We start from the raw sequence: 27,864 nt of genomic DNA, 5'->3' as shown, positions 1-27,864 counted from the left end.
TCAAGGTATTTGCAAAATAATTTTACATATTAATTATTTTGCTAAACAGATTAAAATTTCTAGTTTAATTTAACTCGATCCTGTAAAACTGAAGTATAATGTTGGGAACACAACTTTTGTAAATTTACTTCCTTTTATTAATTCTAGTCCTTAATCTGAATCCACATATAGCCGAACGAGGCACATTAAAAAGTTATCACGGGGTTATTGTCTAATGTCCCATCTTATAGGAACTGTACGGTATTGTGTATTACTTTGAATACTTTGTGCTGATTTTGTACTACTGTACCTTTCAGGACAAAATTACTGTGAGGTCATTTGACAACTGAACATACACTGAAGATGTGAAAACTAAAAATCTATATTCAAAAGCAAGTGACAGTATAAAAAGTACATCACTTGCTGGCAGACTGAGTTTACACTTAAATAGAAAATTTTAAAGATACAAAAGCAGAAATCAAGATTGTCCCTTAACACTTGGAACTTTAAGGGGGAAAAGACTGCTTTGTTAGGTTAGCCTAAGCTTAAATGTCTCCTAACAGTACAACTACCAGCTAACTGTTCAAATACTGTTTGGTGCAAAAGAATACACCAAATTCTTTTTGGTGCATTCACAGTCTTTAAGAAATTACACATGCTGCTTTATAAGAAATGTATATTTGTTAGAACCTTCAACAGCCTTTCAAAGCTTACGGAGATTTGACGAGCAAAACATACTAAGAACTGAAGAAACTAACAGAGGACACTTGTTTTATTACTCAATACAAAAGGATCCTTCGTTCAATGGCCTTCCGGCATATAGGGCATTCACTCATTCGGTCTCCACAAAGCTGACACGTTCCATGACCACACAGGAAAATCATGTTCTTCAGACGATCCAAACACACAGGGCACATGGTCTGTAAAACAGTTCAACATAATTAATGTCAAAGGGAAGAAAACCCCTACTTTGTAATCTAGGAAGTACTGAAAACATAACAATATGCCACAACCAAGTCATAGAATAGATATTCAATAACCTGCCTTTATTACTAAATATAGAATAGCAAATTTTACTAGTTGCATTTAACCTGTAATTTAATATTTCTTCCCACAGTTTATTCACCAAAGGGTAACAATTAAGATCTCAACTAATTTCTTCATAAATAAGTAAATCCTGCTGTAGGCAAATGAGATTGTCAGCTGGGCCTTCAAATACGACATAAATAAGCAATATTCATCTGCAGTTTTTTCAAGATCTTGATGTAATTTTCAGGAAAGAAAAATCTAAGCGCACTTATTTGTTTAAATCAGTCGTTTTCAACTGGAGTGCTACAAGACTCTTTCAGATGTGCTGTGGCAGACAGCTGGAATCGCCCTACGTGCCTCAGCGCACAGCCAGATAAACCAAGAGAGACAGGCACACCAATCCTTTCTCAGCCTGGCTCCCGCAGCATACAGGACAGTTTCTCTCTTTCCACAAGGAGCATGGGGGGCCAGACTGGGAAATGCTAACGCTATAAAAGGAAAATCTTCAGGCTTTATGCTTACTTGGCTGTGCAATGAACCATGTTGGGCAGTTCCAGCCAGTTGTTATAGCAGTACTTCAGCTGAGAACTGCTGAGGTAATAAGCCAAGGGAGAACAACACTGGTTCTCAACCAGGGATACAACCAAATTAAAAAAAAAAAATTCTCTCTTTCTTTCCTTCTTTCTATCTATCTATCTGAGCAGCCCTCCTGTATCTATATCTCTATCTCTCTGTCTATGCCTCTCTCTCTGTCTCCCTCTATATATAGGAGGGCTGCCCTGATTCTAAACAGGTTGAGAACCACTAGTTTAAAAAGTACAACATATTTACTTATCTCAAATTTCCACATACAAACACAAGACCTAGCAGGTCCCAATAATAGCTGCATCAGACTAGCACAGATTGGAGCCAATATTTGAAATTCATTTTTTCCTGATAAGTTGTTTAATGACTGGCATTTTAAATCATTTATTTTCAAAAACTTTTCAACTGAGTCAAATTCAAAAAAAAAAAAGGGTTAAGGAAAAGTACACTATGTGATATGCAATATACACTTACACCTATGTCCTGCCATTGCTCTATTTCATATGAAAATATTCACTGATGCAGGATATTAACTAATTTGTACTCAACTAGCTATAATACACATGACCACAGCAAACTTTTAAAACCAATGTTTTACACTAAACAAAATGACTGCTGATGCTCAAAAGAATCTCCTATAGGGTACACATTGCTTCCAGCCTATCCTACATACCAAATTCATATTATAAAGGTGATTGTGACTTCACCATAAACACATTTCATTCACAGGTTACATTAAGGTTCTGCTAAGAAATGCTTAAAATATAAACGAGTTGTTGCATTAATGAGCTGTTAAATAAACATGCTGCTTATAAAGCATAGAATTTACAATACCATCTATTCATGTGCTTACAAGACATTTGTATCACACTATTCACAACTGTAGCAATGACTAGTAGAATCCTTTAAACAACATACAAATCAAAACTGTAATATTATACACTAAGTTTCAAATCCATGTTTTCTGAACACCCCTAAACCGTGTACTGTCTTTTCCAATGTATTCTCCAAGTCAATCTAGGTTTCCCACAGAAGTTCATTATAGAGAGAGAGGTGTACCTACAGTAGTATGACTACAGAATGTAACATCTTAAGTACGCCTCCAATTCCACTGACTAAACAGGCATTTACTTGGAATGGTTAAGGAATAACAATTCCTGCATTTGTATAGGAATATGGGAGTAGATAACCCTCAAAGTCCCTTTCAACTATGATTTCTATGTATTAGCAAGATGGCATATATTAAATTTGGCTAAATTCTATGCAACCATTTAATTTATATGAAGTCAGTATACTGAGGGAGCTACTAAAACACTTTCAAGTGAGATTTTGAACTCTTCAAAACAGCTTACATTTCCAATTTCATTCATTCTCAAAGGGAAAAAATTGGTAACTCAAACTTAATAAAATTATGTTCTATTAAAGCTCTGCAAAGGACCAACTAAATCAGTCCTTCCGCTCCATTCCTCACCCAAGCTAAATCTTTACTTTCATGTTTTATTGCAGGCTTGTCCAACACGTGGCCCGCCAAGCCATTTTATCTGGCCCAAGGTCCCTCACTCGGGACAGGCGAGGAATCCTGGCACCTGCTCCATGGCGGCAGCAGGGTCGGCCTGCAGGCTCCAGCTGGTAGTGAGGGGAGGGGAGCTGCTTACCCCCATGAGGCCGGGCTCATACAACGAGCTGGGGACAGCGCCTGCAACTTCTCTGGCACCACCCCTTGCCACCGGCGCGCAGCCGGGAAAGCTGCAGCATGGCACACATCCTGCATACATGGTGGATGGAGGCACCGGGTAAGCTCCCACACGGAGCTGGGGATGCCTGGGGGCCAGGCTGGGGCTGCAGGGCGCACGGTTGCCAGAGCCGGGCCGGGCTGGAGGCAGGAGGAGCCTGGCCCAGAGGCACTCTACGTCCAGCCGCCTCCTTGGTGGTTCATGTCCTGCTAATGTACCTTGCATGGCTGAGGATGGGGGTCTGCATGCTGCTGAAGCAGCCCGTGCAGTGAGGAGGTCCTAGGGACCCACCCCCACTTGATCATGGTGATTGTGGTTAAATAGAAATTGTAGGCATATATTGCAGAGACGTGAAAGAGATCTCAAGGAGATAAGCTAGTCCAGTGCTGTTCAGATCTGGTGAGGCTGTGGGCCCCAGATGACACCAGCATGTGTTGCACCGGCTGCATGCTGTGGGGGTGGGCCCCTAGGACCCCCTCACTGCAAGGGCTGCTTCAGCAACATGCAGACCCCCATCCTCAGCCATGCAGGCTACATTAGCAAGACCTGAACCTCCAAGGAGGCAGATGGACATAGAGCGCTTCTGGGCAGGGTTCCTCCTGCCTCCCACCCAGCCCGGCTCCAGCAATTGCACACCCCGCAGGCCCAGCTACATTAGCAGGACATGGACCACTCTTCCCTCCCTCCCCCCCCCCCCACAGGCCTTTCCCCCTTGCACAGCAGTGGAAGAGGTGGCTGCCCAGGCCCATGCCCTATATATTAACTGCTTGCAGACCCCATGTAGACTGTGGGCGACATCCTTGCCCTTTGTAGGCCACATGTGGCCTGCAGGCAGTCAGCTGGGCAGCCCTAATCTAGTCCAACCCCCTGCACAGAAAAATGATGTCCTGTTCCTAAGCTATACCAAACATACATACTTTCTGAAAAACTCAAACTTCCCTAGGCGCATTTCCAGACCCATTTCATTGTCACTTCCTGCAATTTCATTGGTGTCAAAGGTCATGTGACACCACTTCCTGATGTGATACCACTTCCTGTGAGGTCTCTGAATATGGCTCGCCAGCCCACTGGGTTATAAAATGTTCGTGATCCAGCCCCACATTCAAAAAGGTTGGACACCCCTGTTTTATTGGGACACTTAGGTAGCATTCTTATTATCTGTGGTAACTAAGTGTCCAAGTAAAAGAATATTCTTCATTGATAACCTATCAGTATGAAGCAGCTTTCTTCTGTTGCATATCCATAATCAATAGAGCAAAAGGAAATCCATGTGGAAAATGACTTGGAATATACACTCCAAATCTCGTCCTCTGTGAAAAGCCTTGAAATCCTTCTTGCATGTGCTATAGTCATGCACCTTATGTTTGAGTCCAATTATAAGATACAAGTCAGAGCCTAGAATCTATTTCTCTCCAATACTCTGAACAATAATTTGAAAATGAATATACACATGATAGAACTCCGTCAATGTACATTCTGCCCAAGGAATGATGGTAGAATTCATTTTGATTACTCATTTCATTGCAACTTCACAGTTAAACATTAGTGTTCCAACCTCAAAACGAGGACTTCTCTCAACTGTATGCAGTGCTATCAGATAACCCATATTCCACCTTGCTGTAACTGGTGAATATTAACTGCAAGTCACTAGTTTCATTTTTAATATGATATTTTAATGTCTACTCACTTCCACATAGTAGCAGTTTTAAATAACAGTCTAAGAGTGGTAAGTCTTCTTGCCTGCCTTCCAAGGCTATCTTTATTAGTTGTAAGGCTCCTTTCCATCTTTTGTAATAAGGAAAGCAAACAACTGGTACGTATTTCAGCTTTATTATTATTTTGCCAGAACATGCTTTAACCTGCTTTTGGTCCCAAGTCAATCTTTTTTATATTTGACATCCCATGTCATATAGATAAAAGATATTTAACTCCTTTCTGCTGAAGGGTAACATGAAAATTCTGTCCTTGGAGCAGATAGATATTTTCATTTTAAAATACCATCAGAAAGGCATCTAGTCTGTTCTTAGTAATATAATGATCTACAGATAAAGTTAAGATAATTTCAAAAAGTGGCGATTGTAACAAGAAACTATTACCAGCATACAATATTGTTAAAAAGTCCATTTGACCATTATCCCTCGTTAAAAGTCTGGTAAGGGTATCAAGTCAGACTCTGTATCAATCCCTTATTTCTGATAACATGCCTCCAAAAAATGTACAGATGCAATGTGATATTAAACTAAATCCATTTAAAACAATAAAAAAGGGTGATTTAATTTACAAAAAACAGTAAAATACAATTTATTTGAAAATGACAGTGGCTAATATGCAGGGAATCCCCGAAGAAGTATGAGTGGAATTTAGCTGATATTAGACATCACTTCTGCCTGACATCAGAAATAGTTTCAAAAGCTTATTACAGTAGCATATCAGAGTAACAGTAAGAGTTGAAACTCAGGTTTATACCTGTTGAAAAAAGCAAAAATTAAGAACACACAAATACCAAAGGTAATATTATGAGTAAACTGTTGAAGCAAATAATGAAACACTACACTTAAAACAGAATTCTAAGGCCTCTTGGCAGAAATTACATTTATCATGCAATTAACACATTATCAGCTGCAGAAAACCCTCAACTGCCAGACTTGAAATGGACATTTTGTGCCACACAGACCAACATCAACATCTCTTGCCTTAAACTCTTCACAGTGCCCACCATGTCCTGGTAATGAAAACAGACTTCATCACCAAGTCTACCAACACCTAATGCACACCTGTATGAGCACGCAGCTAGACACAGTGATGTAGGTTCAGGACTAAGGGTGTGCACTGAACATTGTCTTATGGAGAACAATTAAACTGAAGTATGGGGAAGTGCAGTCATGCTAGACGGTAGGCTGGGGGTTCAGGCCGACCTGGATAGGCTTGCAAGGTGTACAGATCAAAACCTGATGACATTCAACACTGCTAAATGTGAGGTGTTCCACCGTGGGAGAAAGAACCCACATCATACTTACAGGCTTAGCAGTGCTCACTAGCACCACGACCGAAAGCACCACAAGACTTGGGGGTCATGATTAATCAAAAGATGAACATGAGCCACCAATGCAATGCCACAGCTGGCAAAGCAAATAAAACTCTGGCTTGCATCTACTGGTGCATCTCAAGCAAGACGCAAGGAGTCATCCTCCTGCTTTACTCGGCTTTGGTGAGGCCGCAGCTAGAGTACTGCATCCAATTTTGGGCTCCTTTCCTTTAGAAAGGATGTGGAGAAGCTTCAACAGGCTCAAGGCATTAGTAGGAGAAGCAATGTGGGACCAGGGATGGAAGGCAAATGGGGTGCATGAAAAGTGGTCGTTCCACAAGGACATGATCCTCAAAGCACAAAAGAAAATCGTTCCCATGAAGAGGAATGGTACCAGAAGGGCTGGCAAGCCCTCCTGGCCCAATATGGACATTGTGGTCCTCTTGAAAAAGAAACAAGAGGCGTACGTACAGTGGAAGCTAAGGACAATCCTCAAGGAGGACTATACAACAGCAGTCCGCACTTGTAGGGAAATGATTAGGAAAGATAAGGCAGTGATAGAGTTTAAGTTAGCCAAGGGAGCCAAGGAGCAGATGGAAAACAAATGGAAGCATGGGCCCCCTGCTTAACACCTCGGGACAGCTGGTAATGGACACTCAGGAAAAAACTGAACTCCTGAATGCCCACTTTGCCTCGGTATTTCACCAGACCAAGGGGAAAGACAAGCGAGATAAGGATCACAGGCGGCATGGTGGGAAGGACAGCCTTCCCATTGTGGATGCTGAGCTGGTACAAAACCAATTAGAAAAGCTAGACATTTATAAGTCAGCAGGACCATACGGACTTCACTCTTGATGATGGAGCTGGCTGAGGTCACTGCGGAACCCCTGGCAAAACTCTTTCAGAAATCATGACACACAGGGGAGAGGGCCAACATTGTGCCCAACTTTAAGAAGGGGAAGAGAGAGGACCTGGGCAACTATAAGAGAATCAGCCTAACCTCCATCCCAAGGAAAATCCTGGAAAAACTCATTAAAGAACCTATGTGCGATACGCTTGTTGAGGGTAAGATTCTGAACGACAGCCAGCATGGTTTTGTCACGGGTAGGTTTGGTCTTACCAGTCTCGTCTTCTCCTATGAACAGGTCTCTTGACACCTGGACACAGGAGAGAAGGTTGACATTATATACCTAGACTTCCAAAAGGCTTTTGATCTAGTATCCCATGATATCCTTGTGGAAAAACTGAACTGTTGGCTTAACTGCTCAACAGTTCAGTGGTTGGAAAACTGGCTGTATGGTACAACCCAGAGAGTTCTCATGAATGGATCTCTGTTGTCCTGGCAAGGAGCTGCCAGTGGTGTGCCTCAGGGGTCCATGCTTGGACCAGCGCTTTTCAACATTTTTATCAATGATTTGGGCATGGGGGTGAAAAGCTCTCTGGCCAAGTTTGGGGACAACACCAAATTATGGGGAAGCATGGTCATGCCAGAAGATAGGGTGCAGATACAGGCAGACCTGGACAGGGTAGAGAGCTGGGCAGAGCAGAACCAGATGAAGTTTAACACTCAGAAGTGTAAGGTGCTCCATCCTGGGGCAAACAATCCCCAACATACCTACAGGCTCAGCTGCGACAATTTGACATGCACCACAGCTGAAAGGGACCTAGGGGTAGTGATTGACTATCACATGAACATGAGCCTGCAGGGCAATGCTGTGGCCATCATGGCAAACAACACACTGGCATGCATTAACCATTGCATTCCATGCAAAACTGAGGAAGTGATACTCCCACTGTACTCCACACTGGTGAGACCACAGCTGTCCAGTTCTGGGCACCACATTTTAATAAGGACATGGAAAAACTTAGAGGGTCCAGAGAACACCTGTATGATCAGGGACTTGCAAAACAAGCCATACAAGCAGAGGCTGAGGGACTTGGGCCTCTTCAGCCTACAAAAGAGAGGGCTGAGAGGGGACTTGGTAGTGGTTTACTGCTACATCAGGGGAGTACATCAAGAACTTGGTGAACAGCTGTTCACCAGGGCACCCCTGGGGAAGATCAGGAGCAATGGATGTAAACTCCCAATGGATGTAAACTCCTGGAAGGTTGCTTTAGGCTCAATTATAGGAGAAACTCCTTTACAGTCCAGGTGTCCAGACTGTGGAATAAACTCCCTCTGGTGGTAGTGGAGTCACCTTCCCTGGAAATCTTCAAAAGGAGACTGGACAGTCACCTCACTGGGGTTACTTGACCCCAGCTGTCTTTTCCTCCCTTGTGCAAGGGAACTGGACCTGATGACCTACAAGGTCCCTTCCAGCCCCTAACAATCTATGAATTTAAGCTTGACAGAGTCCAGAGGAGAGCCACACACCTGATTAGAAGTCAAAGAGAGTGGGCCTTATGAGGAAAGGCTGAGGCATGGGACTCTTCAGTCTGGAAAAAAGAAGGCTCAGGGGTGACTTGGTGGCAGCCTATAAGTATATAAGGAATGTGCATCAGGAACTGGGAGAACATCTGTTCACCAGGGCACCCCAAGGGAAAACAAGATCTAACGGTCGTAAACTGCTGGAAGACCATTTTAGACTGGACATAAGGAAAAACTTCTTTATCTTCCAAGTCTCTGGAGCCTAGAATAGACTCCTCCCAGAAGTGGTGCAAGCATCTACTCTGGATACATTCAAGAAATGCCTGGATGCTCACGTTGCTGGGGTCACCTGAACCCAGCTGACTTCCTGCCCTTTGGGCAGGGGGCTGCACCCAACTATCTCGCGAGGTCCCTTCCAGCCCTAACATCTATGAAATCTATGAAACTATGGTACATTCCTTCCTAACACATTTTACTGAAAATGGCTACGAATGAGGATGGCCTGTTCTAGAACTAACCACAGACTGCTGATTACTGGAAAAAAGTATAGACCGATGGGAGAAGGGAGACATCTACAAAAGTGTAAGAAATTCAGGAAGAGGAAGGGCACTTTCCTTGAAATCTGTGTCAAGCTAGCCCAACAGTTGCTAAAGCAGATCACCAACATTAAAATCTCTAACTGTGAAGAAGTGAACAGCAATAGTGACTTGGAGGGTGGTGACATTTGATTACTGAGCCATTGTGGTATGAGCAACTGCTGCTGAAATACTGTGTGTAAGGAGTACACAGCCATAAAGAAGGGTTTTGAGTCTTTCCTCCTGACACTTTCAACCCTTCCCCCTAGTCAGGTGGGGGTGATTAGTGGGAAGCACAGTGCAATTGTTTCTCTCTCCCTTCCAGGATACATCAGTGCTTTTCTGCATCGTGCTGCTGAGTATTGTGGACCACAGTGGGAACCCAAACCATGCCAGTGCCATACTGTACATGTCCAGCCCTACTAATCTACTCATTCGATTTGGACATCTGCTATGTAACTACCATCCTGTGGAACTGCTGTGATTCTTTTATACTGGACTTGTGCCAAATACAAGTATGTGCTTAGTGATCAATAAAGCTCTTTTAACAAGCAAAAGGTCTTATATCTAGCAAAAACAAAAACCTAGCCACACCGTGAACAACAAAATGCACTGAAATCACAGAGAGTCTTCAAAAAACTGGAATTAGGGCAGAGTGCAAGATAGAAAACTGCCTAACTTTATGAACAGCACAGAAACTTCAAATCCAGCAGGAAGAAATCCTCAGTCTCAGAAGAAAGACTCCCCCCTGCCCCTTGCAAGGTCCAGGGCCCTACGGACTTGAGTGAGAGGCATCAGGTTGGCACGAAGGAGGGAAAGAAGCTGTTCTCCCCGTCTCTGATAGGGGAAAAGCAGCCTAGGGCTCTGCTGTCCATGTTATTAACCCTAGAAATCTGTTTTCACCAGGTGCTGTAGCATGTTGAGTAACTGGACCCCTACATTAAAAGCAGCTGCTGAAGACATTCATAGCAAAGGAGCAAGAGTGGAACTTCCTCATCTGGCAGGTTATGCAGTCCAGTATCAAGCGCTTCATCTACACAGCTCAAATTAGAGGCTTCCCCAGAGAAACTCCAATGTCTCTTTTACCACAGTCACTGCTTCCTTGGTCACACCAGAGCCCTCTTGATCAGGTTCTGCATCACTGTTCTTGCCTGGCTCATGTCCTGCTGCAAAATCTGCACGCAATGGTCCTTGAACTGTTCCATCTAGACCTTTTAGAGAAATCCACCAAATCTCTTCCCAGGAGCTCTTCCTCTGTCCTCTTCTTCCATTACTCATGTGCACCAGGTACTGGGTGTCAGTGCTTGCAACCCTTAAGCTGTAGGAGCTGCAGCTGCTGACCCTGGAAGCAGAGAAATGTACTGAATGGTCACTGTTCAATCCTCTGCTTCAAAAATCCTTTTCTTTCCTATAATTTGTGGGATGCCATACCCAGAACCTTTCCTGAATAACTTGATCTGAGGCTGGACACCTAAAAGGAGTGCATGGGTTTCTCCACACTTTCCAAAAAGTGGGAACACACTTCTAGGTCATGAGTGTGAGCAAGCAGCTGGGAAAGGGCGGGAAATGCTCTTGGGCATGCAAGTGCCATGCGCATGATACCTCTTGATTTTCCCAAGCAGTCCCCATTTTGGGAAGAGGGAATCCTGGTGAATATGACAAAAGTGCAGCAGAAGTATGTGTTCGAAGCCAAAGAGAATCTTGCTAGATAAGCTTTTTTTATGCACCAGGATGATACCTATTGAGGTCTTAGGAGGAGTGGGAAGCAAAGCCAATTATTCAGCAACTGTTGACAAACCTTCACCTTCTTCCAGCAACATAAAAGCTTGGCCAGAGCACTACACCTGCACTTATGTACACCTTTATCTCAAAGCTGTTGTGATCCAAGACCTACAATAATCAAAGCAAGATGGGTTTGGAAGACTGTAAGCACAACTCAGGGTTTGGGGAGACTACGTTTGTGCTTGAATGTGCTGGTGTGCATACACCTGCTAATGGAACTGGCTGCACTAGAAAATAGTGCTGCTTTTAAGTATCTGTATTCCACTTGTGAGTCTGCTTAGGTGTCCTTACAATAAGAGGCTAGATATTGAACACAACTTGCTTACTTCTGTGCTTGACACCCCAAAAAAGGGGAGGGAAAGTGATATGCCACTGCCAGTTCTCAGCTGTCATAGGTGTAGGACACAGGGTGCCAGACATTCACATGTGGTTATTGGCGGCTCACCTCTCTAGGGATTTGCTTGTTCTCATCTACGAAAGATGGCTGCAGCGAGGCAAGGGTGACATGAATGAGCTGGCACAAAACACACATTCACTTACCGCCTTCATTGGCGTCTCCAGTGCTGAGGGATTTTCTGTCAAAGTCGATAAGGTGGTTGGCAGTGGGGCTGGACAGCTGAGGTTTGGTTTGACAAGACTGGACACCTCCAAACTCAAAGGCTTCCAGACTCTCCTTGAAAAGCTGAGGTAAAAGCTTGGGTTCCTGATTATCAAAAAAGGCCTACCTCTCTGGAACCATCTCATTCTTAGGCTCCTCCATGTCATTCATGTACATCTAAGTCCATGTTTTGGCCAGATTCAATAATGAACTATGGCTCACTGCTGGTATCTGCTGCCAGGATCATGCTGAGCTCCCCATAAGACAGATGTGTATACAAATCTGGCAGTTGAGCAGAGGGCCTCATCCCTGACAAGTATCCCCGTTTGAGGTCCTTCACCTTTATCCCGCACTGCTGCTCATCCCATGGCTCTCAGCAGCCATCTGCACAGCAATTATATCCTAGGTGCCCTGGCTGTGCTGAATTTTTCAAAGCCTGCTGCACTTTCACCTTGCTAGAGAGAAATGAGATTGAGGGTCTCCTTCTGGTTCCAGGAGTTAGGCACAATGGTTAGAGGCAACCTTCTTGAGGAAAGCACCAGATAGCAAAGCTTAACAGATGAAACATAGGGTAGGGGTGTTTCTGAAAAGGTTCTCCAATTCTTGAAGCACTTGAGCAAGAAACAGATTCCGAGTGTGCCAGATTAAAAAAGAAAAAAGAAACAGTTGAGGTCAGAGAAGTGATCAGCCAGCTCAGCTTAGCTCAGAGAGGGTGCAAAACTATGTGGAATGACTTGATTGACCAAACAGCTAAGTCAAAGAGGAGCCACAGAGAGACCAATCCTAACCCAAGCCATTCTACACTAACTAGTATGGTTTCATTTACATGGTGTAAATCGGCTGAAAATTGGGCAGAGCTACACTAGTTTCAAAGTGTGTGTAGTCTGTTCATGGCGTTTTAGAACATTTAATTTGTCCAGACCCTTACAATGCTCTTAGTTGATAAACCTGTAAATACAGCCATACCCAATTACTTCTGAAAGTATAAATCTGTCCACATTTTTTTTTAAATAAATTTATCTTTCCCAAGCAAGGATTTTTAAAAGCCTTAACTATAGATTTAAAAAAAATCTTATTATCTACGACTAATTCAAAATTATATCCACATACCTACCAGTATTTTCTGTTGCAACCCTATATGAGATATTTGTTGGAGCCTGAACAACCAACCTGACAGCAAATGTGCAAAAATGGTTCAGTACTGTATAGGAAGGCACACCACCCCTACACAGGGACTCTGTAAATACTGTGCTGTGAAGAGGACTATCCAATTGTAATGGCACTCGGTGAAAAATAGCTTTACTGTAAAAGAACCATATACAATGTTGTCAAGTCAAAAGACAAAAAAAATATTCCTTTCCTCCCTTCATTTATCAGTTGAATCGCATATGCCTATACAGTTATACTAATGAAGAAAATTCCAATAAACAGCTTGTCAGATATGGCTGCCCATTAATTGATGAACATTTATATGTCAGAGAAGCCAAACACTGCTCTTTACTACTCAAAACAAAACTCTCTAGTTAAACAGAAAAAGAGAACTGAAATGTTTGTGACATTTTGTTTCAAATTTCAAGAGGTTTTATTATGTTTTCTGTGTTCAAGAAAAAAGTAATGTCCAATTTTTTTATTTACCTGTTCTTTGATATCTTGTAACTGTTGTTGAAGCTTCTGTACATCTGCATTAACATTAGTGTTGTCCTTGTCTTTCTGTAAAACTGGAATGTTTCCACTTGCTATAGTTCAGAGAAAATATTAAATACACATTATGTAGCACTAACAAAACAAAAATCTAATCTGTTGACACAAAGTATTTCCATTTATCTGAATTACAGAAATAATACTCTTCAGAAGAAAATGAGTTAATAATCCTATTATATATGATGACTTCACTGGAATTTCAAACCTAAAACAGAAAATGGATTTGAATATAATTTTTATAAGCTACTTTTCCCTGACAATTTTTCCCCGTGTTGTTGCTTAAGGTGCCAGCAGACACTTAGGGACTTACACTAATGTTCTCATGGCTGTTACCAACAAGTGAAGTATGCTGGTGTATTTCTTTAGTATACTGCTACAGACTGTTCAAGATACTCATATTCTACCCAGCAGTATAACTAGGGCTGGTCAAGAGGGGCACTAAGTTAGGAAGGGCACCAGAATCATCCTCCACATCTAGAGTGCGTGCCTCAGCAGAACTGCTATGGGAACTCCAAAATAGGTTTCTAACTGCTGTTCCACCCCTTTTCAAAGGCTGATAATGAAGGCTGGATGAAAAAAGCATGGGTTTTTGAGTCACTCACAAATATCATCAGTGGTATCTTCTGTACCTTTCCCACCGCAGCACATAATGAAAGGCACTCTCCTCTCAACTACAGCACGACACTGAACACACTTCTTCATCAGGCTTGCACAGTCTGAAAAAAGAAAAATACTTCATTCTGAAGTCTGGTAAATTTAGGCATTTTTATTTAAAACATTTACTCTACCCATGAGTTAATCTACCTATTAGATAAAGCAGTTTCTGCAATATCCATTTGTGTTGTAAATATACGTGTAATAAAAGCACAAAAGTTTATCTGTAAACTACACATTGTATGTGACCAACCTTAATTCCATGGAAATCCATTTCATTTATTTATTTTAATGTACTTTGAAAAAGCAACTTTCTGCAAATAAACAAGGACAAGAACTCCACTACCGGGATGAAGTGGCATTTGCTTTTCAGTTTTTTCTACTGTTTACCAGTGCTGCAGAACTTGTATACAAAGTCATATACATCTGGGAAGACAGCTTTTAAGAATTTCTCAACCACCTGCTTGTTTCTACAGTCAAAAGATCACTTGTCCTGGGAGCACATGAACTAAGTATTTTTGAAGTCAGGTATGATGGAGGGTAAATCTATATCCTTTGTTTGCATCACAGAAAAATGTAAAATTCTTCTGTAAGAAGTGAATGTTGCCTCATGATTGTAGCAACGGGATATCACAGTTTGGTATAAGAGTTCTTGTAAATAGTCTTTAAGAAGTGTAGAGGGACATTAACTTTGTCCTAATGGACTGCTCTTCCTTTTTTGTATCTTCCAACAAATCTAAGAACGGCCTTTCAAATACACAGTGTCTCTACCCTCCTCATAACAGCCTAGAAATTAGTGACAATGTATTTCAATGATCAATCATCACGGTAATCCATCCGCTTGATGTCCTCCACTGTGGGAGTTGACCAAAAATCTTTCCCATTATATCTCAACTAAAGACAAATAAAGCAGCCCAGATCAGGATGGTAGTAAAGGCAGTGATTAACTTATCAGGTCTTTGAGCTACAGCAGAGAGGCCAAAATTAATCGGATTTCCTTAATAAGCTAAAGCAAGTCATTCTCTCAGGAAGACTACCTCCCCTCATTTATGTAGCTCCAAAGCATCATCAAGCAATTGGTCTTCTCTGGACAACTGACCCTTCAGCAATGCCTCAAAAGTCCTGGTCACAAAATATTTCTACATCCTCATCTGGTTACATAAACAAGTGAAAGCCTCCAGAGACTTCCCTGACTGGTTTCCAGATCTTTCTCAGTTGCTGTACCAGACAAATCACAGTCAGCAGAGTGATGTGTTGCAGAAGAATACTCTGACAAGTCTTTGGGGAAAAGATGACAGACCTTGTGGAATGCTACAAAGGTATGTAGTATTAATGGAACGCATAAAAATGTTTAATTATAAACTTATTTAAAAATTATTTAACTGCATTTATACTGCTGGATGCCCTGACAATATGGTTTATAATAAAAAACCTAGTCAGAAACATGTGGCACAGGTATGTGAAATATATGAATTTCCTAATTAATTACTTGCAGGGCAATGAACAGAGCTGTAGTTATCTAAATTCGCTTACGGATAGGTGGTTTTACTGCACTGGAAGCAAAACCAAATTTGTAATTTATTCTATTATTAAGTCATTTACTAGTTAGTTTTTAGCAACTATTTTTAATAGGAATTCTTTGCTGCAAGATCTTTTTTTTCTGGAACCTGCTAGGTCTACTTACTCTCACAAGCACACATGTGACCACAAGGTTGGAAGAGTACTGCTGCCTTTTTGTCTGAACAGACTACACATTCTTCAATCTGTAAAGAAGAACAGAGAATACATAAAAGATTCATCTCCCATATTTACTGCACTTATTGTAATTTGCTTACTTCCTTTATCAAGGCAGAGGCTTTAAAATGCTCCTTCCTGTTAGCTGATTCACCATCTCAAAGTATGACTTAAATGAAAAGTTACAGTTATCTCTACCAGTAATCTTTATCAGGAATGTTTGCATTCTTTACAATATTGCTTACATGGGAATTCGGGTCATGAGCATCAGCTAGGAAACAGATGGAAACAGTACTGATGCATGCATATGTATTTCTGTTAAAATAAAATGGCTCAATTTATTAAAATCTTCCTCAGCAGTAATCACTAAAAAGGTTTAAATTTATTTTCAGAGGAAAGAATGTATCAAAGGACTGGATACATGGACCAATTACAATACAACCATGCTTTCCTTGGCCACCTCTTCTTCCATTCATATAACACTTCTTTGAAGCATATCACAGTAGCTCTCTGTGAGCTACAGTTTGGAAATCACTGGTTTAGTAAAATTAAGTTGTAAGCTATGTTTAACAAAATATTTAATATTTACATCAAAACACACACATTTGTTCTATAGTTCAGGAAGAGGTGAGAACCAGAATGGCTGAATGCCCCTAGGTAAAGATAAAAAGATACATGGAGCCGTCTCATGGTAGGAGTTTACAATAGACCAGAGGTTCCCAACTCCCAGGTTGCAGCCTAGTATCGGGCCACGAAGAGTTGGCTGCCAGTCCAAAAGAGGGTTGGCTGCCAGACCAGAAGTGACCGGTATACTGCGGACTAGCTGACAACCCTTTTTTATACCGAGTATGAAAAACTACGGGCTCCACAGTACGCTGGTCACTTCTGGACTGCAGTTTGTTAGTCCGCAGTTTGCCGGTCCGCAGTCACTTCCAGTCCATGGTTTGCCAGTCTGCAATCTAAAAAGGTTGGGAACCACTGCAACAAACCACCAAAATTACAGGTGAATGAGGTATTTTGAATAATTATAGGAAACATTTAAAGGACAGGACCTGGTGGTAATGAGGAATTTGACCCACTCAATCTCAACTGGAAAAGCAACATGACAGAATAAAGTGTGTATCAAATAAGTTCTTAGGATGTACTGAGCACAACTGTTTCAGAAAGTAAAGGAAAATTACCAGGTGGATAATAGGTATTTAAGATCAGACTCCAAAGCTGTGTCTACACTTGTGCTGTAACGTGCATTAAAGTGTCACAAGTGCTCTTCAGCTAATACACATTAAAATAAACTAATGTGCTTTTTCTAGTACCTCAGGCATGGAGCTACTAGAAGAGGTAAAGTGTGGAGTGACTAAGGAATCAATGACTATTAGTTTAAAGAAATTGTAGAAGTGCAGGGGCAAAAATCAAGAGAGACTGAAAGTACAAAATGAGTTATAGCTATCCAGGAACATGCAAAAAACATTTCTTCAAATACATAAGACAGCAAAAAAAACCCAATTCTATAAATACAGAAGAAAGTATAGGCCTATTACTTAAGAATGGAGAAATACAGGCTGCTTGCAGATGTGGAGAAAAAAAAAAACCCCTTGCTTTACCGGAAGAAGCAGTGCGTTAGTTCAACCCAGCTCTGCAGCATCTGTATAGGTTGTACACTTAGTGGGGCTTTTTTGACACTTTTATCTAAAGCTGAGTCAATCAGAAACTATATAAAACACCAAAAAAGCCCCATTAAAGAGCCTGATCTATACAGACACTTCAGAGCTAACCCACTGCCTCTTTTGGGCATGAGCTTTCCTCGACATGGGAGTGTGCCAAGTTTAAAGTAAAGAGTGGATTGTTGGGGGGGTTTTGTGCATCTGCAAGCAGCCACAAATAACCATTAAATGGAGAAGTCTGAAGTACTTGATGCCTTCCTTATTTCAGGGTTCACAAAAGCACAAGCAATTAAACATATTCAAAATTTAACTGGGGATAATAGGATTACAACTTCCGATCAGAGAAAAACAAGAGCTTCAGATCAGAGAAAGAACAAGTTTAAAAATATTTAGAGAAAGTTAGATACATCAAAGTCAGCAGAGAGTGATTTCACCCTACAGTGCTTGGACATGCAACCAAACCAATCTCTGAACCATTAACAATCATCTTTGAGAACTCATGGAAGACAATGTAAACCTCCAAAGGGGAGAAGGGCAATGATATACACTTTTTTTAAAAAGACAATATACTTCAGTCAGCCTAACTTCAACACCACAAAAGATAATAATGTTTATTGCTAAACAAATCTGTAAGCACCTAAATGGTAAGAAACAGCTAGCATGCAGGTGTTAAGAATAGTATTATGTCAAGCCAATCTAATTACCTTCTATGACAAAAAAAGAAAATTTAGGTTCAATTTTGCTAAGTTTCTAACATGGTTCCAATATGCCAGTCTCATGATCAAGCCATGTAACTATAGTTTATAATCACATTACCATAAGATAGCTTTGCAAACTGTTTGAAAAGCTACACGCAATACACAATGGTTAACAGTCAAGTCAAACGAGAGATGTAGTGGTCTGTAACGATCTGAGGAAAGCCATAAATCCCACCATATACAAAAGGCTTATTTCCAGGTTCAGAGGGGTAAGTTAGGATAAGTAGTAATCTACTTAATTGACAGCTAAAGCGATGTAGATACTGGGGATAATTTAAATACTAAAACAGGTTAACTAGAGACACTGAGGAAGGTAGGGTTTTAAGAACAAGTTAGATAAGGAATCTCTCTGGGATAATCCGTCGTCTTTGTTTTTCCTTCAGGGTTACTAGTAACCTATTGTAAGTTTGTGAAATTGTCAAACTCCCACTGCATCAGTAGGAAAAATAAATCTGAGGGAGTCAGGTAGCCCCTCTGCCCTCTGTTCCACCCCCCCACACACTATTTCCTCTTGCAGCTTTTTCCCCTGATCCATACTGTCAGATCCTGCTCTCCCTTAGCACATGGAAGTGAGAAGCAAACTTGAAAAAACTGACTTTGAAATAAACATGCCTATATCAATTTGCATATAGTACTATGGAGTTATTTAACCTAGAATGGATGCATTTTACTTTTTCTGAAACTGCTGCAGGTTTTAGCACAGGTACTCCATAAACGCTTTTCAGTAGCACATTAGTACCTACTTCTTCTATATAGTACAAACTATGTATGATATTAGTCCAAAGCCAAAAGATTCATGATTTATCATATAGTTCACTGGACTGGGCCCCAGCAGAGTCAACAGCATTTCAAGTCATGGTGCACCTGTAGTTCAGCACTGCTCAGTATCCATGTGCTAATTAGCCCAACACTCATGACTAGAAACGGGTGTTCTTGTCACAAAACCTGGGATCCTCCAAAATTTATATGGAGATGAGGTGCAGGGCACCTGGTCCAGCTTCACCTCATGGAAGGTAGGACCACACTAATTATATGCGACAGGCTGAGAGAAAAGGCAACAGAAAGATTCTGGGTGAACTGTTTTGGGCCCCCCTGTTTGGTGATGTTTAAGGTGGGTGAAGAAGCAAAAATTATTGGCAAGGGGAAAGAAAGGTGCAGCTCAGCAGTGGGAATAAAGAGAAAGTAAAAAAGTAAGCAATGCAGTGGCTCACCATGACTTGAAAGAGTCAGCATTGAGGGACCACTTAATGGGCACTACCATATTTCATAGATTTCATAGACATTAGGGCTGGAAGGGATCTTGGAAGATCATCGAGTCCAGCCACCCGCCTGAAGCGCAGGAAGTCAGCTGGGGTCATAGGATCCCAGCAAGATAAGCATCCAATTTATTCCTGAAGGTGTTCAATGTAGGTGCTTGAACCACCTCTGATGGCAGGTTGTTCCAGACCCTGGGGGCTTGGACAGTAAAGCAATTCTTCCTTATGTCCAGCCTGAAACAGTCTTGCAGTAGTTTATAACCGTTTGACCACATCATCCCATGGGGTGCTGTGGTGAACAAACGTTCCCCAGATACTGGTGGTCACTCCGATTAACTTATAGGTGACCATCAGATCACTCCTGAGCCTGCACTTTTCCAGGCTAAAGATCCCCATGGCTCTCAGCCTGTCATCGTAAGATCTGTTTTCTTGACCTCTGATCATGTGCGTGGCTCTTTTGTGGACTCTCAAGCTTCTCCACATCCTTTTTGTATTGTGGAGCCCAAAACTGGATGCAGTACTCCAGCTGCAGCCTCACCAAGGCTGAGTACAAGGGGAGAATGACATCCTGGGATTTGCCTGAGAAGCACCTATGGATGCAAGCCAGCGTTTTGGTTGCTTTACTAGCCGCAGCATCGCATTGCAGGCTCATGTTCATCTTGTGATCAATGATGACCCCCAAGTCTCTTTTTTCCGTAGTGCTAGCCAGCGTAGCACTGCCGAGCCTATAAGGATGCTGCAGGTTTTTCCTCCCAAGGTGGAGAACCTTGCATTAATCGGTGTTAAACACCATCAGGTTCTTGTCCACCCATTTGCTAAGCCTGTCCAGGTCAGCCTGGATTGCCTGCCTGTCTTGAGGTGTGGATGCTTTACCCCAAAGTCTGGTGTCATCGGTGAACTTGGCCAGTCCGCTTCCGACTCCAATGTCCACATCATTAATGAAGATGTTCAACAATATGGGTCCGAAGACATAGCCTTGGGGGACCCCACTGGTCACAGGGCCCCATGATAGTTTCATAGTAGCTAGAGTCGGAAGGGACCTAGGAAGATCGTCTAGTCCGACCCCCTGCCTTGGCAGGAAAGATGATTGGCTTCCGTCAGTTACTACCCTCTGGGTCCAACCACGGACTGCACTAACCTATTCTTGTGGTAAGTTCCCATCAGCATGTTTTCCTAATATGACCCATGTAGTTTATAGTCATGCTCAGTGTTGGCTACATCTAATCAACTTCGTACTTGGTTTCCATTACTGAGCATGTAAAAGCAGCAGTTTAATGACAGACAATATATTTAATGCAATTTCCTTGTATGCAAGTATAAAATGTAAAACAAGGGGCTTTCTCCCCCATGCTGACTGGATGGGGAAACCTCATCTTGTATTTGAGGAAATATGATAATTGTTTTTTTGTCTTTAATTTGCAGAATTTCAAATATGACAGGTATTCCTTGCAAAAAGAAAAGCTTAAATTTCCATTAGTGGATATAACTCATGGAAGTAATGATTAGTGTTCCAAGTCCCTCAAGGTTTGGGTAATGTACCAGAGCTGCAAGTCTGGTACATCAGTCAAACTTCACTAGAGAAGGCAGTTGAGATCACATGCTATGCAATACACTTGTGTAAGAACATGGGATTGCCTCAAGCAGAGATCTACATGAAGTATGGACATGACAGAACTGGTTTGAAAGTCCTAAGAAATTTAAGATATCCTGAATGTAAGCAGTGAAAATAGGGAAGACATTTGACAATTTGGTGCAGCTGTGACCTTCCAACCTATATACCGTTGTAAGTACAGCTTATAAAGTTTCAGTCATCTGCCTAACATGGATAAATCTCGTCTCTAACCTTTGCTGAACCTCTATCATTTACACATGGCAAAAAGGAGATGTGCCACACAAGACACTGAGCTTTGCCTCAGCCAGAGACAAGACAGATGTAAAACAAAGAATATCAGCTGCAAATGTTAGTACATCCTTTCTCTTTCATGATCAATTCTCAGGAAACTCATTAAATAGCAAAAAGAATACAGTAATTATCAAAATTAAAAAAGTGTTAAGTACCTTTGTTCTGGACTGAACTTGTTCTTTACAGATGAGGCATTTCTTGACCCTTGGGGAACACAGAGAACAGGTGGCAATATGTCCACATGGGCCAAATAAAGTGTCTCTCTTCATATCTGAACATACCATACATTCTTCTAACGTCTCTGAGTCATTGCTGATCATAGAAGGACTTCGGGAGCCAACCTGACCACTAAAAAGAAAAAAGGAAAGAACATGACTTGCATGTCACGCACAAGTTAGTCTTGGTCACACCACACCACATGGTCTCTTGAATTATTTGCTTAGGCCAGGAGTCAGTAACCTCTGGCCCATGGAGTGAATCCAACCCCCAAACAGATTATATGCAGCCTGCAATCCACTCTAGGATCTTCTAAAGGCATACTGATCTCCTGTTACAGCTTAGCCATCAGATCCGCCCCAGATTCTGCATTCCCTATTTTACTACGGGCCAAGAAATCCCCTACCTGTCTGCACTATTCTGCATGTGATACATGCAGAAGGCTGCTCTCTCCTGCCACCACTGCAGCCTCCATTCAATGAATTAGAAACTCTAAAATTGTCCCTTGCCAGGTCTTTCAGAGGAGGCTCCATTTGTAGGGGTGTGGTAGAGAGGCACATCAGTGCATAGAACAGGAACAAATGGGGTTCACAGGGGATAGCCAGGCCAGGGTGCCATTGGGTCATAAGAGGTGGTTAGTAAAAATAAAATGTTAGTAAAATATAACCATTTTGCCAGACACAGGACTGTAGTAGCTAAGGGCCAAGCTCAGTTCAGGAGTTTTTAACACAAATTTATTTTCCTGGCTCAGCCCCTACCCAAAAATGTGGGAAAATAAATTTTGCCTGTGTGTTCCTGTGTCAAGCCATATTAAACTATAACAAAGTTTATTCATGGGGGAAAGAAAACAGGACATCAAATGGATTTAAGAAACCTTTAATAATTAGTGGCCCACCTCAACATCTGATGAAGTGAGCTTCAGTCCATGAAAGCTTGTGATATTTATTACATACACACAGAAACCTACTTTGGTTAGTCTGCGAGCATGTCTACATGTCATGCTACAGCGACATAGCATTGACAGGCACAAGCCATGCTGCAGACATTATGTTGCCGTAGTGACGAGCTATCTTGCTATAAAGTGTCACTATGGCAACATAGCTGCTAAAAATAACTGTGCACTGATGGGATGGCACAGTAATGACTGTTACTGCACCATCCTTTAGTACTTCCTAAAGCAAGTACTAAATGATGCCACAGTAACAAGCGTGCCGTGGAAGGCACATGTAGATGCACCTTCCAAGGTACAAAACTACCCTGCCTTCTAGTAAACCGTTGTCAACTCTAACTTAGGCACTGCTTATTACAGTTTGATTGTGTCACTCCTCTTGCTCATTTTATAAGCTGTTGAGGAAAGATACCTTTGTATTTCACTGCCATTACAGAAACAAAAATTCTAGTTTTATAAGAGAGAGACATTTTCTGCCAGTGCTTGCTTTAACAGGATTCATGCTTGAATAAAAAGACCTGCAGAAAGCGTGAAGCCAGTAAACTGTCAAAGCAGCTAGAGAATTTGAAAAGAAAAAAAAAATCTACCACCTTCCTATAAACTTTAATATTGAAGGGACACTTACCTTAAATTCAGAATCTGACCTAACCTATCATAACCCCATATGAAAATTTAAAAGAAATATTATAAAAGCCTACTTATAGGTAATTAAGAAATAAAGCCCCAAATGCTCAAACCAGTATTTATCTGGGATCTTTTCTTCTATGCTACTCCATACCCAGCAGAGGGAGTACATGTTAAATGCATCTTTATTACCAGAAGACTGACCATGCCATAAAAGGTGTTAACGCACAAAGAGAATAAGTGGCAATGATCTGCAATCTACATGGCAAGAAGGCTAAAAAGAAAATTCCTACCAAACCAGGAGAGAATGAACAAGAAAACTTTTTCAGTTTTTATGAAGTTAAGAAAGTATTACATACTTCACAATACAGGGATAAAAAGTATAAATCTGAGATGGCTACAGGATTTGTGAATTAAGGGAGGAATTATTTTTTTTTAAATCTAAACTGGACAAGCAGTAAGTGGAAACTTATCAATAAACGGGTATTTGATGATGCATGGCATTTTCTTCAAATCAGAGTACTTCCTAGTGGATAACCTATTCAACAGGTACCACTAATTATTAGAATGTCAGAGATGGGATAATGAATGGCTGCGATACAGAATTATTCCAGTACAATAAGTATGAGGTGTAAATTGTGCCTCAAACAGAATAAAGAAACTGACACCGTTACTGCTCACCAGCTTCAACTAATGTTTTTGTAGCTAGCATTGAACACATTGCAGAATACAGCTATGCTTACCTTTATCTTGATCTTCAGCTATTTATTGTGATTATTATTAGGGAAAAAGCATTTTGCTTTCAACTTTGATTTAATCCACAGAAAATTGAAGGTTTGTAAACATGATGCTTGAAAATTCCAGATTTTTGTGGTATACAAACCTGACTTTTTCTTTGTGACATTTAGCCAGTGCTTTGCAGAGGCTAGGATCAGGACAGAGGTCAAGAGGAGACTGTCCCTTCTTGTTACGAATACTGAGATCAGCTCCATTGGCTGCCAGGAAGCAGGCAATAGACGCTGCGCTTTTCTTCTCTGCTCCCTGTGTGCCAAGTCCCATTATTAACTGAAAAAAAGTAAATGGGTAACAGCCTTGAGATTCTCTAAATACTTGCAAACAGACTTAAAGAAAACTAGACATTTAACATGTAGACATCTGTAGAAATCCAAGGAAGCATTTTTAGCTTATCTGCCCGTTATAAGACAAAAATTATAGAGCAATTACATTACCCAATCAGGCATATTCCAAGCACAGGCTTACTTTCATGTCTGTACTGCAGACTACCAAGTAGAGTTAAATTAACACATATTGGGTTGTAACTGCTCAGCTGTTAGTTTTATGCAAGCTAACGTTTTTAGAGCTCACATGGACATCTCCCAACTGTATTCAGTAAATGGAGTGCAGAAATGCCTGGGTTTCAACCAGAACAAAAACATTCTGAACAACTGTGAGACCATAATATCACAAAGGAAGAGAAAACTGAGTAAATGATTTCTTTGTTAACTATGATGCTTGATGTCAACTGACCAAAATATTACTAAATTACTGTCTCAATAAAATATGAATATTCAAGGCTTAAACCAGCGCTGTCCAACTGGCTGTCCCTAGGCTCCCAGTCTGGGCACTATCCCCCTATTAGTCTTGTGCTGGTGCCTATGGAGTCTCCAAACTTCCCCTCTCTCTTCCAACTTCCACTTTTGTCTATGGAGTTGGGAGAGAGCACCACAGACAGAGGGGCCAAAGGACCTCTAAGGAAGACTATTTGACAATGGCCTGCACTTGTAGAAACCATATTAGGCAAACTAAGGCAGAAACCAAACTAAAACTAGCTACAAGAATCAAGGACAACAAGAAGTCCTTCTTTAGCTACACAGGGAGTAAAAGGAAAACTAATGGGAGTGTGGGGGCGCTGCTCAATGCCTCAGGGTTTTGGTAGCTGGTCACTACCACTCAGGAAAAAACGGAACTCCTAAATGACTAGTTTGCTTCGGTCTTTCACAAGACCAAGAGGAACAACACACCAGGTAGGGCACAGAACGAGCAGGGTGGGATTGACACCATTCCCACCACTGCCATAGAACTGGTGTACGATCAAGTAAAGAAATTAGACATCTATAAATCAGCAGGACTGGATGAACTCCACCCAAGAGTGCTGCAACAGTTGGCCGAAGTAATTGCAGAGCCCTTGGCAAAGGTCTTTTAAAATTATGGGCCTCTGGAGAAATCCCAGAGGACTGGAAGAGGGTCAGTGTTGTGCCCATCTTCAAGAAGGGGAAGCATGAAGACCCAGGAAACTACAGGCCAATTAGCTTAACTTCTATTTCAGGGAACATTAGAAACATTAATTAAAAAGGCTATATGTGACAAACTTGCAGAAGGCATGATACTGAATGACAGCCAGCACGGCTTCATCATGGGCAGGTCTCGTCTGACCAACCTCATTTCTTTCTAGGATCAGGTGACTCATCACCTGGATGAGAGAAAAGCGGTTGACCTCATATACCTCAACTTCCAGAAAGCCTTTGACTTGGTATCCCATGAGATAGTGATCAGAAAACTTGAAGGTATCGGGCTCAACTGCGGGACTGATGGGTGGGTGCAAAACTGGTTGCAGGCTAGGACGCAGAGAGTCCAAATGAATGGACTGGTGTCACCCTGGCGAGATGTGGGCAGTGATGTACCCCAGGGGTCAGTACTTGGCCCAGTGCTGTTCAACATCTTCATCAAAGACCTGGATGAGGGGGTCAAAAGCCCACTGGCCAAGTTCACAGACAATACCAAGATATGGGGTTGCGCGGACACACCCGCAGATAGGCAGCAGATACAAGCAGAACTAGATAGGCTGGCTTGTTGGGCAGAACGGAACCAGATGCAGTTCAACGTAGAGAAATACAAAGTGCTGCATCTGGGAAGGAAGAACCCCCGCACACCTACAGGCTGGGCAATGCTAACCTGACCAGCACTACAAATGAAAGGGATCTGGGGGTAACAATAGACCCCAGCAAGCATGAACAAGCTGGCAATGCAACACAGTAGCTGCTAGGACCAATAAAACTCTGGCATGCATCAATCTATGCATCTCCAGTAAATCCAAAGAAGCGATTCTCCCATTTTACTCAACTTTGGTGTGGCTGGAGTATTGTGTCCAGTTCTGGGCGCTGCACTTCAACAAGGACGTGCTAAAGCTTGAGAGGGTCCAGAGAAGGGCCACACTTATGATCAGGGACTTGCATGGCAAGGAGAGCCTGAGGGAACAACTGTTCGCTAAGGCACCCTGTGGGGAAAACTAGAAACAACAGTCAAACTCCTGGAAGAGAGTTTCAGGCTAAACATTAGGAAAAACTTTTTCACAATTAGGGTGTCCAGACTATGGAACAAGCTCCCCTCAGAAGTGGTACAACCACTTACCCTAGAGGTCTTCAAGAGAAGACTGGACGGTCACCTGGCTGGGGTCACCTGACCCCAGATGTATTTTCCTGCTCATGCAGGATGCTGGACCCGATGATCCTTCAGGGTCCCTTCCAGCCCTACGATTCTATGACCCCGCACCAAACAGCTTGACTGGTACTGAGGACTCCATGTGGTGTGGGGGTACCAGTGAAGTACAGCAGAGGGAGGACCACCACACTACACATCGTGGCATGCAACCCCCAACCACACAAAAATGGGACGGCCCTACTTAAACAATGAAAATGTTTAAGTATATCCTAAGGGGGTGTTGACAGACGAGGAAATAGAATGCACTCTACTGGAAGCAGCAGCATGTTACTCCAACTTGGCGCCACAGCACCTGTATAGAGTGCGTGCTTCAGCTGGGCTTTTTAGTGCTTTTAGCTGAACCCGATTCAACCAGCTATTAGATAAAAGTGCCAAAAAGGTCCTCCTTGAATATCCAATCTCTATAGACTTTGGGAAAGCTGGGTGCAACTAAGGCACTGCATCTTCTGGGCATGTGCTGGGCTCAGTGTGGGAGCACACCGAGTTTAAAGTAAAGAGCTTTTGTTTGGGGTTTTTTTCATGTCTGCAAGCAGCCCTAATGTCCATGTGGAAGTATCTGGAGGAAGAAAGGCTAACCACACGTAGCCAGCTTGGATTTATTAAGAGCAAATCATGTCAGACAAACCTGATATCCTTTGACAAAGTAACTACTTAAGTGGATGAGAGGAATGCTGTGGATATAGAGTAGCTGGACTTCAGCAAGGCTTCTGATCAGGTACAACATGACCTTCCCATAGACAAACTGGAGAAATGTGAGATAGACAAACTACTATTAGGTGGACAGACAACTGGCTGAATAGCTGCAAACAGAGGGTTATTATAAATGGATCCATGTCAGAACAGCAATGGTTTTGAGGGAAGTCCCACAAGGGTCTGTCCTGGGCCCAGTGTTGTTCAACATGTTTATTAATGAACTGGATGCTGGCATAGAAAGCTTCTTGAGCAAGTCTGCAGATAAGACAAAGATAGGAATGATTCCAAACACACAGACGTATGGGATGGCAATTCAGAAGGATCTTGATAGATTGCTGGGCTGGAGCTATCAGAATTAATTTCAGTGCTGACACATGCAAGGTGCTACCCCATGGGAGGAATAATCAAAACTACAAATACAAAAAGGGTAGCTGGATGGCAACACTGCAGAGAAGGATCTGGAAGTCTTGGCAGATCACAGATTCAATACAAGTCTGCAGTGTGATGCAGCTGCACAAAAAGGAGAATGCAGTTTTGAGATGC

At 42.0% G+C, this 27,864-nt stretch overlaps 1 protein-coding gene across 4 annotated transcripts in view; it reads right to left on the bottom strand.

The window, feature by feature from the left end:
* Window positions 1-337: 337 nt before the first annotated feature.
* Window positions 338-27,864, bottom strand: part of MIB1 (mindbomb E3 ubiquitin protein ligase 1) — a 115,126-nt gene continuing 87,599 nt past the window's right edge. Inside the window, exons 16-21 of one of the 4 annotated variants that reach the window (XM_019546909.1) lie at window positions 24,014-24,195; window positions 21,497-21,689; window positions 15,714-15,792; window positions 14,005-14,091; window positions 13,310-13,410; window positions 338-899 (exon numbers count right to left, since the gene is read on the bottom strand). In XM_019546909.1, coding sequence (XP_019402454.1) covers window positions 759-899; window positions 13,310-13,410; window positions 14,005-14,091; window positions 15,714-15,792; window positions 21,497-21,689; window positions 24,014-24,195 — 783 coding nt within the window. In that variant the 3' untranslated portion in view covers window positions 338-758. Of the gene's footprint in view, window positions 900-4,476; window positions 5,112-9,116; window positions 10,637-13,309; window positions 13,411-13,977; window positions 14,092-15,713; window positions 15,793-21,496; window positions 21,690-24,013; window positions 24,196-27,864 lie in introns of those variants that run through there. The other 3 variants (XM_019546903.1, XM_019546918.1, XM_019546924.1) reach the window with 3 other exon arrangements.

The sequence above is a fragment of the Crocodylus porosus genome, unplaced genomic scaffold (assembly GCF_001723895.1).
Source record: "Crocodylus porosus isolate Cpor-Errol unplaced genomic scaffold, CroPor_comp1, whole genome shotgun sequence".
In the NCBI taxonomy this organism is placed as follows: domain Eukaryota; kingdom Metazoa; phylum Chordata; order Crocodylia; family Crocodylidae; genus Crocodylus; species Crocodylus porosus.
This window is presented reverse-complemented; position numbering and strand designations above follow the sequence as displayed.